Source organism: Carcharodon carcharias, chromosome 32 (assembly GCF_017639515.1).
Source record: "Carcharodon carcharias isolate sCarCar2 chromosome 32, sCarCar2.pri, whole genome shotgun sequence".
Classification (NCBI taxonomy): domain Eukaryota; kingdom Metazoa; phylum Chordata; class Chondrichthyes; order Lamniformes; family Lamnidae; genus Carcharodon; species Carcharodon carcharias.
Window position 1 is genome coordinate 14,884,634 of NC_054498.1, and position 13,730 is coordinate 14,898,363.

A 13,730-nucleotide genomic window follows, 5' to 3' on the forward strand; every position below is an offset into this window, starting at 1 on the left:
GCTCGGAATGGGCTACATTATTCAAACCCAATATTAACACACGAGAGCTCAGAATGGGCCTCATAAATGAGTAAACTGACTATGAAAGGAGTTTCACTTCCAGCCTCCGATTGGATTGGGATGCGGGATCTTCACCTCCTGACTCCCCAAAGCCTGTCCACCATCTACAAGGAACAAGTCAGGAATATGATGGAACACTCCCCACTTGCCTGGATGAATGCAGCTCCAACAACACTCTAGAAGTTCGACACCATCCATGACAAAGCAGCCCAGCTTATCAACACTCCATCCACTGCTTTAAACATTCAAAATCATAAGTAGTATGAGCAGGAGTAGGCCATTTGGCCCATTGAGCCTGCTCCGCTATTCACTAAGGTCATAGCTGAGCTCCGCCAATCAACAGTGCATCGTGGCAGCAGTGTATACCATCAAGACGCCTTCGATAGCACCTTCCAAACCCACAATCTCTCCCACCTAGAAGGACAAGGGCAACAGACATATGGGAACACCACCACCTCCATGTTCCCCTCCAAATCACACAACATCCTGACTTGGAACTGTATTGCTGTTCCTTCACTGTCGCTGGGTCAAAACCCTGGATCTGACTCCCTAACAGCACTGCGGGTGTACCTACGCCACGTGGACTGCAGCGGCTCAAGAAGGCGGCTCACCACCACCACCTTCTCAAGGGCAATTAGGGATGGGCAGTAGGTGGCTGGGCAGCAACACTTGCATTCCGTGGCATTATTCAAGGGAAAGCAGAGAGGTTTGCCCTGGAACCCTGGCCAACATTTATTTCTTAATTAACACCTCAAACAGATAAGCTGCTCATTTATTTCATTGCTGTTCCTGGGATCTGGCTGTGCGCAAATTGGTGCTGTGTTTCCTACATTACATTAGTGACCACACTTCAAACGTTATTGGTATAGAGAATATCCTGAAGTCATAGGTTGCTATATCGATACAATTCTTTATTTTTTACCATTATGTCACATGCCATACATAGCTATCATTCTACCAGCACTCTTCAGGTATTTTACAAGTCTGTAGTCACTGAGTCTATATTTGCTAGAATAAATCAAATACAACACATTCCTGATCTGAGTTTTAATGCGACATTATCTACATGATTATAGATGAATTAACCAGTCTCGAGTAGTTGTGCTCGCCAGTCACCGTTTCTGTAGCTCGCCACCTCGTTTACTGTGTGCAAGGACAAACCATGTTGGGAATATCAGACTTCAAGGGCAGGATTTTTCCATTGGCGTGCAGGGGGCGGGGCCCGCTCGTCCGCGCGGTGACATCAGGCGAGCGTCCCGACATCACCACGCGCCATCGCGATATTTCACTGGGCGGGTGCTCGCCTTTAATTAACGGGCCACTTAAGGCCCTTGACTCACCAATCGACTCCGATTTTTCAGCACCCGTACAATCTTCCGGTCAGTGCCGGGGAGCAACAGGCAGGAGGGTAGGACACATTTGTATTAACCTTATCCACGGGCGGGATAAGAGGGGTCACTGGGGTCGTGACTGTGCACAGTCAAGTATTTACTTTTGAAAGTTTTTGAAACTTGCCTGTGTGATCTGTAGCACTTCAAAACGCAAACCAGCTGCTTTTTCTGGACTCTTAACCTTCAGGTCAGCACTCTGCTGTGAGGAATGTTTTCCAGGCCTTCAGGTTTCAAGAAGCCTTGCCTTAGCCTGGGAATGGGAGCTGAACTCTCCACTGGAGACAGCTCCTCTGAGGAGGAAGGGAGGCCTAGAAGGGGGAGGGGGCCAGGGGTGCACATTCAGCCTCCAGGGGAGCCACCTTTGGGAGGACAGGCACAGGCACAAGGGGCGCAGGGCCAAGAGGTAGTCCAAGGTAGAAGGGGCTGCAGAAGATGCCACTATCCTGCTGCCACTGTTTACAGGCGGCGAAGCAGCTACCTCAGTATGTCTGAGGTACAGTGCCGAAGGAGGCTCCGTCGCTCAAGGGAGACAGTCAACTATATCTGTCAGATGATTGGCCCTGAGATCTCCCCTAACTGTATGGGTGGACACCCCATGCCAGTGGCTCTAAAGGTCACAGTTGTCCTCCACTTCTTTGCCTCTGGCTCCTTCCAGGGCTCGGTGGGTGATCTTTGTGGTGTCTCCCAATCAGCTGTCCACACTTGTGTCAATCAGGTCACAGATGCTCTGTTCAGACGGGCATTGACCTTCATCCACTTCCGCTGGGACCAGGTAAGTCAGACACAGCGAGCCAGAGGCTTCGCGGCCATTGCTGGCTTCCCCCATGTCCAGGGTGCTATAGACTGTACACATGTGGCCATCAAGGCGCCAGCAGGTGAGCCCGGTGCCTTCGTCAACAGGAAGGGCTTCCACTCCATGAATGTGTGTGATCACAGGATGCTGATTCTACAAGTCTGTGCAAGGTACCCAGGCAGCTCCCACGACACCTACATCCTCAGACACTCCCAGGTGCCGGGGCTCTTCAGTGCTCCAGCCCGGCTGGATGGATGGCTGCTGGGTGACAAGGGCTATCCCCTCAGAAGGTGGCTCATGACGCCTCTCCCCATCCAAGAACAGAAGCTGAGCAGCGGTACAATAGGAGCCACGCCTCCACAAGGGCTGTGGTGGAGAGAGCCATTGGTCTTCTCAAGATGCGCTTCTGATGCCTGGACCGTTCAGGGGTTCACTCCAGTACCCCCCAGATCGTGTCTCGGTGATAGTGGTTGCATGCTGCACTCTCCACAATCTTGCGCTGGAAAGGGGGGACACAGTGGACGATGAAGATGTAGACGCAGTGTCTGCGGCTGCACACGATGAGTCCAGCAGTGAGTCCGAGGATGAGCACGTACAGGGAAATGCTGAGGGGGTAGACACTGACCCAGGTATACTCCAGGGAGGCAGGGACACCCGGGAGGTTTTAATCCAATGAACCTTCAGCTAGCACACCACAGATGGACCTCCAGGACAAGTCTGGGCTGCAGGGTCCTTACTCGACACCTAAGTGCAAAATCTGTCTGGTTAGGAACAGTAAGGTCCTTGTTACTAAAGCTGAGTGTCCCACAAAACACTCCTAACATTATTGGAAACCATCCACCTGCAGAAGAAAAGAAACAACCTCAGCCATGGTGACATTTCTGAATTTAATAAGTCAAGCAAACCAACTTATTCCATAAAAAAGACAATAGTGTTACAAATCAAAACAACTCATAAGGATCTCATCTCGGGCCAACACCAAAGCACCAGTGAGAAACCTGTGGTGTGCCTAAGGTGACTCATGCCTTGGCGTTCGTCCTCTGGCCCGTGGAGCCTGTGCTGGTCCCGCCTGGGAGGGAGCTGCCAGTTCCACAGCTGGCATCTCCCCAGTCGTCGCAGCCTCACCAGATGCAATGGTCACTGGGAGAGGAGCTGCCACCCTCATTGGGAGCGCCCTGAGAGGTGCCCACAGAGACGACAGGCAGCTGCTGCGCCGACGTGAGGTCGCTTCGGACCTCCCTGCTCACTGTGGATGGATGGGCACCGAGCTGGGAAACTTGGTGCCCAGACCATCTACCACACTGGCACTGACCAGCTGAGGTCAATGCCGATGTGAGGGCTTGCTGCTCTAAGCGCATCCCCAGGAAGCCCTGATGTGTCTCCTGGTGGAGCCTCTCCTCCAGATTTGCCACTCTCTCCATGGAGGATGCATGGCGCTCGGACATGTGGCTCATTGCTTTGGCAACCATCCACATAGACTCCTCCACCATGGACACCAAGCCAAGCACAGCCTCATGTATCTCCCCAAGATGCTCCCACACACCCGGCCGCATTTCCTGCAGCTGCTGCATCGCGGACAACTCCAGAGGCACATCATCAGGCACCGACTGAGCATGTACCTGGTCCCCTGCAGTCCTCCGACTGCTGGCATCGTGGGCAATCTCTGTGAAGTGCCCTCACCACTGTGCCCTGGGACACTAGCCAATGTTCTGACTCCCACTGAGGTGCTAGTATCTGCGCTGGTGCCCGCCTGGCAGAGATGGTGTGACGCTGGTGAGGCTTCAGGCCCTTGGGTGTGAGAGGGGGCCTCTGCTGCTCCTCCTCCCGGCCCTGCTCCACTGATGCTGAAAGGAAGAACAAAGACATTGGATCAGTTAACGTGGAGACAATGTCAATGTGCATCCCTGTCCCCCGGATCATTATGCGCTCATCCTTCCATAAGCAATGGTCAAGCTATGTTCCAAAATTAAATCAATTAATATTCAGCACTGCTATGGCTATTGGGAGAACAATGCTGACCTCACTGTTGGGCATAAGTACCTGGCCGTGACACCCCAGCCTCACCAACACCAGTGGACCTGGGCGCATGGTGCCTCTCCAAATCTTAAGGCCTCTTGCTCAAACCGACTGAGAATGACGATCTGTGCCTGGCCACTGCCAATTCTTACGCGTTCTGCCGCATTATGAGCATTCTTCTCCTGAAATCAGAGAAGAGCATTGATTGGTGCAAATTGCACACAGACTCTGCTCGCGGACGGCCCACCCCAAACAGAGTGGGACATATCAGGGCTCCAGAGCCTCCTCATCCTGCTACTGCCAAACAGTCTCACAAAGATGCTCAGTCTGTCCCCATCCTCTTGGCCACATGCTGCCTACATCACATTAGGCACCACAAGGAGGCATAAGCATGTGGAGCCCAGAGGGCAGCAGATGGTTCATTGCCAACGCCACCTTGAAGCTCCGCTCCCAGCATCTCATCACCCTGACTTGGACATGTCCTGGAGTTGCAGCTCTGCGCCCAGGTGCAGCCCCTTCAGGTTGCCCCCCAAACCAGTCATGTGGGTCTCAGTGTACCACATGCTGGGGAGCAAAACCCATCTCTTCACCACCCCCTCAGGCTGACCTCAGCATGGGCAATATCTGCTGGCCCACCCAGCGAAGGACACAGACCGTCAATGATTCAATGCAGTCACTACACTCAGACTTGGTGGGGGGATGGTGGGGGGCGAGGGCACCAGGGGGGGGTAAAAGCCCACCTGCTGGGTTAAATGCCCAATGCCAACATTGTCCTCACCCTTCCCGAGCGCAACAAGTCATTGAAGCGCTTGCGATACTGGACCCAGGTGCACCGCACCACATCGCGGGAGCTCACCACCTCCGCCACCTCCTCCCAGGCACATTTGGTCATGTTGGGGGGGGGGGGGGGGGGGGGGTTGCTCTCCTCCTCCTGTTCTGAGGAACCAGCACCTCCTGTCGTGCTGCCAGTTCCTCGAGGAGGGCAGCAAGGCAGTCGTCGGAGAAACGAGGGACACACTGGCGCCCCCCCTCAAGCCCTACTCTCCAGCATGGCCTGTCCCACTGGTCTGCCCTCCGGCCTGGCCTGCTCACCAGAAGCCCTCTGCTGAACCCTTTCACTTGCCATTGTGAGAAGCCTTGCCAAGGCTGCCAGCGCTTCATATAAACAGGCGGAGTGTTCACTCCCGCCGCGCCCGCCCACTCCCGCTCTCCTCGGGAGTCGCACATTATACTGGGTGGGCCTTAATTAGCCTCACCACACCCCCCCCCCTCCCGCCCCCAACCAGAAAATTCAGCCTTAAGTATGTTTAGCGCAGAGGTGGAGCTATGTGGGTATTCAGTTTGCTTTTTTCTTAATTTCCTGCAGAACTATTTATTCATTCACAGGATTTGCAAGGCCAGCATTTATTACCCATCCCCTAAGTGCCTTCAGAAGGTAGTGGTGAGCTGCCTTCTTGAACCGCTGTAGTTTGTCTGGTGCTCCCGCAGTGCTGCTCTGTAAAGAATTCCAGGTTTTTGACCCAGCGACCATGAAGCAATGTTGAATATTTCCAAATCTGAATGGTGTGTGACTTGGAGGGGATCTCGTGTGTGGTCCCATGCGTCTGCTGTCCTTGTCCTTCTAAGTGCTGGAGGTTGCAGTACACACTCGGGAATGGGAACTCCAGTTGATTTGCCAAACAACTTTGAGTTCACTTGCACTGCAGCCCTCACTGTCTCTTTAAGATCAACTAACTAAGCAGAGTCTACCAAAGAAATTCTGCTAGACTTAACATGGGCCATGTCATTGTGAACTGAGTGGTAAGAGTATGGAGTAGCCACAGCATCTCGATTACAACGAAAATTTGTTTTCTGCAAGCCCTTGTGCGGCCAGTGACAATGTACGGCTGTGAAAGCTGGACCTTCAGGAAGAGTGAGGAGGCTCGAATAAGATCATTTAAGATGAAAAGACTCGGGGTCGGATATTATACGTGTCGTGGACAGCAAGCGGATAAAGGAGTGGGTGCTCGAGAAAGCTGGTGTGAGGAGGAAGCTTGTTTGAGGCAGTGAGATCCATGAAGCTGACATATTTTAGACTCTTGATGTGAACAGGAGGGGAGTGTTTGGAAAAGGAGGGAATGCAAGGCAAAACACCTGGAAAACGTGCACAAGGAAGGCCAGAGATGGCATGGATGGATAATGTCAGAACGTGGAGTGGCCTCTTTACTGGACAGGCAGTGGGGAATAGAAACCAGTGGAGAAAGATTGTTCACCATGTGGCCAACCCTTAGAACAAGGAAAGATGAGACATCTAAGCACAACTGTGATTGAGCCTAGGGTTTTTATGGTCTGTGTGCCTCAGCTACCCATGGGTTAAACCCATTGATGCATTTGTGATACCTCAATACTACTTTGATCTTTTTGTGTACTATTTTAGCCTGTGTTGTACTGCTTCTGAGATTGAAACAGCTAAATATCCGATCTAGATGGACTTCCTGCACTCATGAGCAATGCAGGATTCTATGGATTTACAGAAAAACATACAGTTCGTGCCTAGTTATGTTCAAGCTGACGGCCATTAGAGTCTGAGACTTCTTGTGAATGTTTTCCTCTCCTTTTTGTTTACAGGTCATGATCTACAAGTTTTGAATTGCAAACGCTGCATATCCTGAGCAAACATCTGGCGCGTTGTGGAACTTGATCGGACAGCAGCTGTGATGTTTGGTAGCTGCCATCAGGAGTTAACGGGAGTTCAGTCAGAAACAGCGAATCAGCCTGTAGAGCTGTGGGAAATGAGCCAACAACTGCAGACAGACCTTTACATGGACTAGGCCCCAGATTATTGCCAGCGAGGTTGTGTGGGCATCTGAAACAAGTTTCCATTATAATTAGCAAAAGAATTGCCTTAAGTTTCACTTTTGAGGGCGTAAGAGGTAGGAACAGGAATCGGTCATAAGGCCCCTCAAGCCTGCTCCATCATTCGGTAAGATCACAGCAGAGCTTCTACATCAACTCCACTTTCTCGCCCAATCTCTTGATTTCCTTCTTGTGTCCTAACATCTGTCAAGATCGGTCTTGGTTATATTGAAGGAGTCAACATTCTCCGTCCTCTGCAGTTGAGAAACCCAAAGATTCACAACTACCTGAGTGGAGAAATTTCTTCTCACTTCAGTCCTAGACGGCTCACCCTTATTCTGAGATTATTCACCCCCCCCCGCCCCGCTAATTTTAGACTTTCCAGCCAGGGGGCATAACAGGCACTCTGCATTCACCCTGTCGACCCATCTAATAATTTTATACCGTTTCAATGCGATCACCTCTCATTCTAAACTCCAGGGAATATAGGCTCAGTCTACTCTTGTGTGTCTCTACTTCCATCCTTGACACTCAATAGGGGAGCAGTCCATCATAGGATCCTGCTTATATGTCCTTGATGGTAGAAAAAGCAAATTTCTGTCACTTATAGGAAAAATTAAACGTGTTTAGTTAATGGGATTCTTCTCTCACCTAGCCTTTAAAAGCAACATGGACTCAAGGGACTGAATGGCTTTCTCCTGTTCCTATGTCCAATGTCCTTCTGCACACTCAATATTAACCTGTCCTTTCTTTTCACAGACGCCGACTGACTTACTATGTTTTGAGCATTTTCTATTTTTATTTCAGATCTCCATTCTTTTTAATTGTACGCTTGTTCCTAAGTAAGAACAAAAAAAAAAGCCAAATGTTGGAAATCTTAAAAGAAAAATCCCGAATTGCTGGAAATACTCAATGGGTCAGCCAAAATCTGTACAGAGAAAAGATAGTTTATGATATTTCTGGTGTGTAGCCCTTCATCAGAACTGCAATTATAATAAAATTGGGTAAAATGTGACAGAGAGGAAAACAAGTGTGGCGGATGGGATGTGGTGGTTCGAGGGTTAAGCGATATATCAATCACAGCTTTCATCTCTGAACACTATTGTTTTAAACCTTCACGTTGTTCCTCTCAGTTACTTATACACCATTATGTATATTTTCAGTGTTAAAATCTGAATTCATCTCTGTGCCCCTTACTGTAACTCACTCATTTACTGGATGCAGGAACTCTGGGACTCGCTTCGCTGATAACTAATTTCCTCCCACAAAATACACATTTGCTGTGGCCAGACCATTGCCTCTTGACGCTCTCTTTTACACAACAGCTTGTGCCTCTATCGCGCCGTTAACTTAGTAAAATGTTCCGAGGGTCTTCGACGGAGCGATTATCAAACTAACTCTGCACCGAGTGACATCAAAGAGATTTTGAGGTAGGTGATTGAAAGCTTGGCTGAAGTGTTAGATACTAAGGAGGATCTTAAAGGAGGAGAGGGGGAGGTCTTGTGCTGCAGTGGTTAGTTTCCCTGCCTCTGAGCCAGCAGATCGAGGTTCACATCCCACCTCAGGTCCTGATGGTCCAGGGAGGTGCATTCATAATGTGACCAAACAAGTTGATAATGGCCAGTAAATTTTTCCAACACACACCAATAGCACGGGAGAAGAGCGGGAGAGATTCCTGATCAGCCATGTGATGGAAAGAGCAGTGGAGCCTCTACCATCACTATCCAGAGCTCTGGACTGCAACATGTGTGTAAAAGTGCAAGTTGCCACAGAAACATGGACTCCAGGTAATCTGTCACACACCACCTAAAGGAGGAGAGAGAGATTTGGGGAGGGGGGAGAAATCTAGAACTTGGGGCCTAGACAGCTGAAAGAATGTTTTTAGACTAAATATTAATGTATTCCTGATTATATGAAGTTTTTGCCTTTTCAAAAAAAAAACATTACCTAATATTTCAAGCAGCATTGAATAAGCTCCTTTTATCCACATCTTGGATTATGGATCTTGGCTAGTAACCTAAGTTTGTCCAATATTTTTCTCAAGGAAAGAGTTCCATCACTCTCATTCACAGCCATAAACGTAAGTGCAGTACTTACCAAATGAACACTTTCAAATTCAGTATTGATGTCATGTAACCTACTAAAGCTGTTTAACCTCGTGGATTCAAACTCTCCATGGACACAATGTAATATGTGCTTGAATAAATCTCTTTAGAGAGTTCCTTAACCTAGCTGCGCAGCGTTTCCTGTTCCAAACCTGCACTGACTTTGACGTGATTATTTCCAAGTCAAGCCAATTTCATAGCAATCTGCCAAGGAAATGTACTTTGTTAAATCATTCCAGGGAGACAGTGATGGCTCATTACCAAAACTGACCTGGAATTGACAAGGTCAGCAGGGGGGAAATACATGACTTTGCATTTCTCCAGTGAGGTTTGAGGCGCAGTTCAGCGAAACATACCCTCTCAACCTTATGATTGATATCAGTCCACGGCCCAGGTTAAAATCTGCTTTTCCATTTCAGAACCATTATGTTTTCTACTGATTATATACCAAAGAAAGTTCAAAGTTGGGTCATTTTAAGTTTGGAACATTTATGCTCACAATGCTTTTAAAGACTCTTAATTTGCAGTGTATTCCTGATGATTTGAAGGTGTTTTGCATTAAAAATACTGAATTATCTAATATTTCAAGAAACTTTGACTTAAGAGGAATAGAAAGAAAGAACTTGCATTTATAAAGGACCATTTGTGATCTCAGATGTCCCAAAGTGCCTTACCAGCCCATTAAGCACTTTTGAAGTGTACTGTTGTAATGTGGAAACTGCAGCTGGCAATTTGTAACCACAAGCCCCCATAAAAAGCAAAGTGATAGTGGCCAGATTATCTGTTTGGAAAAAAAAAACCCAGAAAATGTTGGAAATACTCAGCAGGTCTGGCAACATCTGAGGGGAGAGAAACCGAGTTAATATTTTAAGTTTGTGACCTTTTATCAGAACTGAGAAAAGTTAGAAATGTAATAGGTTTTTAAGCAAGTGAATGAGTGGCGGGGCAGTGGGGGGAACAAAGAACAAAAGGGGAAAGTCTGTGATAGAGGGGATGGCAGGAGAGATTAAATGACCAACGGGTTCATGGTGCAAGGCCAGCCCAGAAGGAAAAAACAGTTCGGACCAGTAACTTCCCAGTTTTACTGGTGTTTCCATTTTAAGATGTACAAGACCAGTTTGGACCAGTGTTCCTATTTCCCAGCTTTCACTGTTTTTTCTTTCTGGGCATAGGAAGTGGTAATGGGACAAGTTTAAAAAAAATTGTTCAGAGGTGGTGTGAATGGCAGGATCCTGAATAGTTGCAGTCTGAAAGCTGAGGAAAGGAAATAAGAGAGACGCAAGATTAAAATAAAACAAAGAGAAAGGAAACAAAATGGGGGCAAAGGTTAAGATCTAAAATTGTTGAAATCAGTGTTGAGTCCAGAAGGCTGTAGTATGCCCAGTAGAAAGATTAAGTGGTGTTCCTTGAGCTTCATTAGACAATCTGTTTTTGTAATCTTGATTGAGGGATAAATATTGCCCAGGGCACTGGGAAGAATAAGCTGCTCTTCTTCCAATAGTGCTTAGAGATGTTTACGTCCACCTGGGGGTGGGGGGTGGACTTAGCATTGGTTTATTATCTCATCCAAAAGGCATTTGACTGTGAGATAGAAAATGTCACCAAATCGGTTTCTGCCCTGTGAAGGTAATGGGAGAGAAGAATGGCTCACATTATTCCTGGGTCTCAGGATGAACTAGAGACAGTTTATTGCTGAAAAAGGAGAAATGTTATCAAGATAGCTCGCAAGAAATGACCAAACTGTAATGGGGGGAACGACAATTTAAATTTAAAGTAGAAATTGTTGCTCCCCCGTTTACAGTTTGGTCATTTCTTGCGAGTATCCTAATGAGTGTGAGACAAAAAGCTACGACAGCATTTCTCTTTTTTCAGCAATACTCAAGTTCTGTGCTACTAAACGACTATTGGAGACACTTTACAAGTCAAGGTAATGGGAATACGATAGACTTTTTTGCAGTTGTCTAAATTTCAGTTTAATGGAAAGCTTCAGATGGGTCCTTCAGGGCAGAGTATATAAGGCTTTGATCGTGCTAATTTCGCTCTTAACCCCTCTCTCTTGTGAAAGTCCAAACATCTCTGTCGACTTTCTTCAGGGTTGTTGGCAGGCTAACCTCTGGGTTAAGGGTGTCGAGTAGCTGTGGGGAACCTCCTGAACTGCAGGATTGTATTTTAACCCCACTCAGCGAGTGCAGGAGAACCACTTTGTGAAGCTCTTTCGTGCCCTTGCCTGCTCTTTGCATCAAAACCTGCGCAGTACACTTTCCGATTTTTGCTTCCAACGGAATATGTTAATCGTTGTGTACGTTTCTGTAAATAACTCAACTGTAGTTAAAAAGAAACTCTTTGCTACTGACATAAGAAAATAATGATTTACTGCGTACCAAAAGTAACTGAATGAAATAATGTTTGTGGGGAGCAATTGAACTATTTGTTTCTCGTAGAATAATAGCATGAAGCAATCGGCTGGACACAATTGTGCATGGAGTTGATTTGTGCTTTTATTCCAAGCCCTCGGGAACCAACAACTGGAAAACCTGGCAACAAACCTAACCCTACTGAATGGACTGCCTTTTAACTGAACCAAAGTGATTATTTGAGATTAATGACGTTGCACTCAGAGGCCCTGTCTGGTAACTATGTGTAGGCACCAAATAAATTTCAGAAATATTTCAAAGGAAATAGATAATTTTGCTGAACTTCTGTAGGTTGGATGTATAGTTACAATATTAATAAAAATAAAGGAAAATTCCATGGAAGTTTTGGTTTGAAACCAGCCACCATCTGATTCAGCTGCTGTTTTTATTGTGTTTCTTCCACCATCTCACGACCTCTGTCTTTGAGTCCACTTTTATATCTTGAAGTTTCAAGCTAGAAGAAGCTTGTATACTATATCCGACAACAGAATACCAAATATCGCAGCACAAGTTGGAGCATGTTTCTAGGGTGCATCTTTGGGCAAGGCTGTTTGTTGCATCTGCACCTTGAGATGGCTTCTGGTCTACTCTTTATTTAGGATTTATTATCCATGCAGTGAAAATAATAGCCGAAGGTTTGGAGGGGTGGTGTAGTGGTGATATCACTATACTGGTAAACCAGGGGCCCAGGTGAATGTCCTTGGACATAAGTTCAAATCCCATGATTATAGCTGTTGGAATCTAAATTTAATTTTTAAATAAAAATCTGGAATTGAAAGCTAGTCTCAGTAATGGTGACCGTGAAGCTATCACCAATTGTCATTAAAAAACCCATCTGGTTCACTCATGCCCTTTAGGGTTAGAAATCTGCTGTCCTTACCTAATCTGGCCTATATGTGACTCCAGACCCACAGCAATGTAGTTGACTCTTAAATGCCCTCTAAATGGCCTAGCAAACCATTCAGTTCAAGGGCAACAAATGCTGGCCTTGCCAGCTGTGCCCACATGCCATGGAAAGAATAAAAATCACTTTGGGCAGGACTTTCACAGCCAGAAACTACAGCAAATTAAATAAAGAACTGCAAGAAAGATTGCCCACCACTTGAGGGAAGTTAAGAATGGGCAATAAAGGCTGGCCTTGTCATTGACACCCACGTACCAAGAATGATTTAAAAATAAAACGTGGTAGCAAACTTGTGCGCAGTGAAGTCCCACAAGTTATGATAGAACCATAGAAAATAGGAGCAGGAGTAGGCCATTTGGCCCCTCAAGCCTGCTCCACCATTCAATACAATCATGGCTAATTCTGTATCTCAACGCCATACTCCCGGACTCTCCCCATGCCCCTTCATGCTTTTAGAGTCAAGAAATCTATCTATTTCCTTCTTAAATATATTCAGTGACTTGGTCATCTCAGCTCCTTCTGGTAGAGAATTCCGCAGGTTCACCACCCTCTGAGTGAAGAAGTTTCTCCTCATCTCAGTCCTAAATGGCCTTCCCCGTATCTTGAGACTGCGACCCCTTGTTCTAGCCTCCCCCCCCCCCCCCCCCCCCCCCACCCCCCAGCCAGGGGAAACATCATCCCTGCATCTAGTCTGTCCATCCGTATCAGAATTTTATACAGTTCAATGATATCCTCCTTATTCTTCTGAACTGCAGTGAATACAGGCCTAGCTGACCCAATCTCTATTTATATGGCAATTCTGCCATCCCAGGAATTAGTCTGGTGAACATTCACTGCGCTCCCTCTATGGCAAGTACATCCTTTCTTAGGTAAGGCAACCAAAACTGCGCACAATACTCCAGGTGTGGTCTCACCAAGGCCCTTCGCAGCTGCAGTAAGACATCCTTGCTCCTGTACTCAAGTCCTCTCTCAATGAAGGCCAACATGCCATTTTGGTATGTTGGAGGTTTTGATTGAGCAATAAATATAGGCAAGGACCCCTGCAGAAATCTTTGCTGTTCCTGGAGAAGAGCCATAAGCTCTTTCACATCCACCTGAACAGGTATAGGGGACTCGGTTTAACAGCACCTGCTTCAATGCAGCAGGGCTGTACGAGCTTTTGAACACTACTGGAATATCTGATGTAGAAAAACACGGCCACTCCCCCAGTCA

The 13,730-nt window shown here is 47.2% G+C and overlaps 1 protein-coding gene across 1 annotated transcript in view; it reads left to right on the forward strand.

The window, feature by feature from the left end:
* loxl1 (lysyl oxidase-like 1) overlaps positions 1 to 11,973 on the forward strand; it is an 83,766-nt gene extending 71,793 nt beyond the window's left edge. Inside the window, exon 7 of the mRNA XM_041178467.1 lies at positions 6,868 to 11,973. Within this exon, the coding sequence (XP_041034401.1) occupies positions 6,868 to 6,874 (7 nt within the window). The 3' untranslated portion in view covers positions 6,875 to 11,973. The remainder of the gene's footprint in view (positions 1 to 6,867) is intronic.
* The last annotated feature ends 1,757 nt before the right edge of the window (positions 11,974 to 13,730 follow it).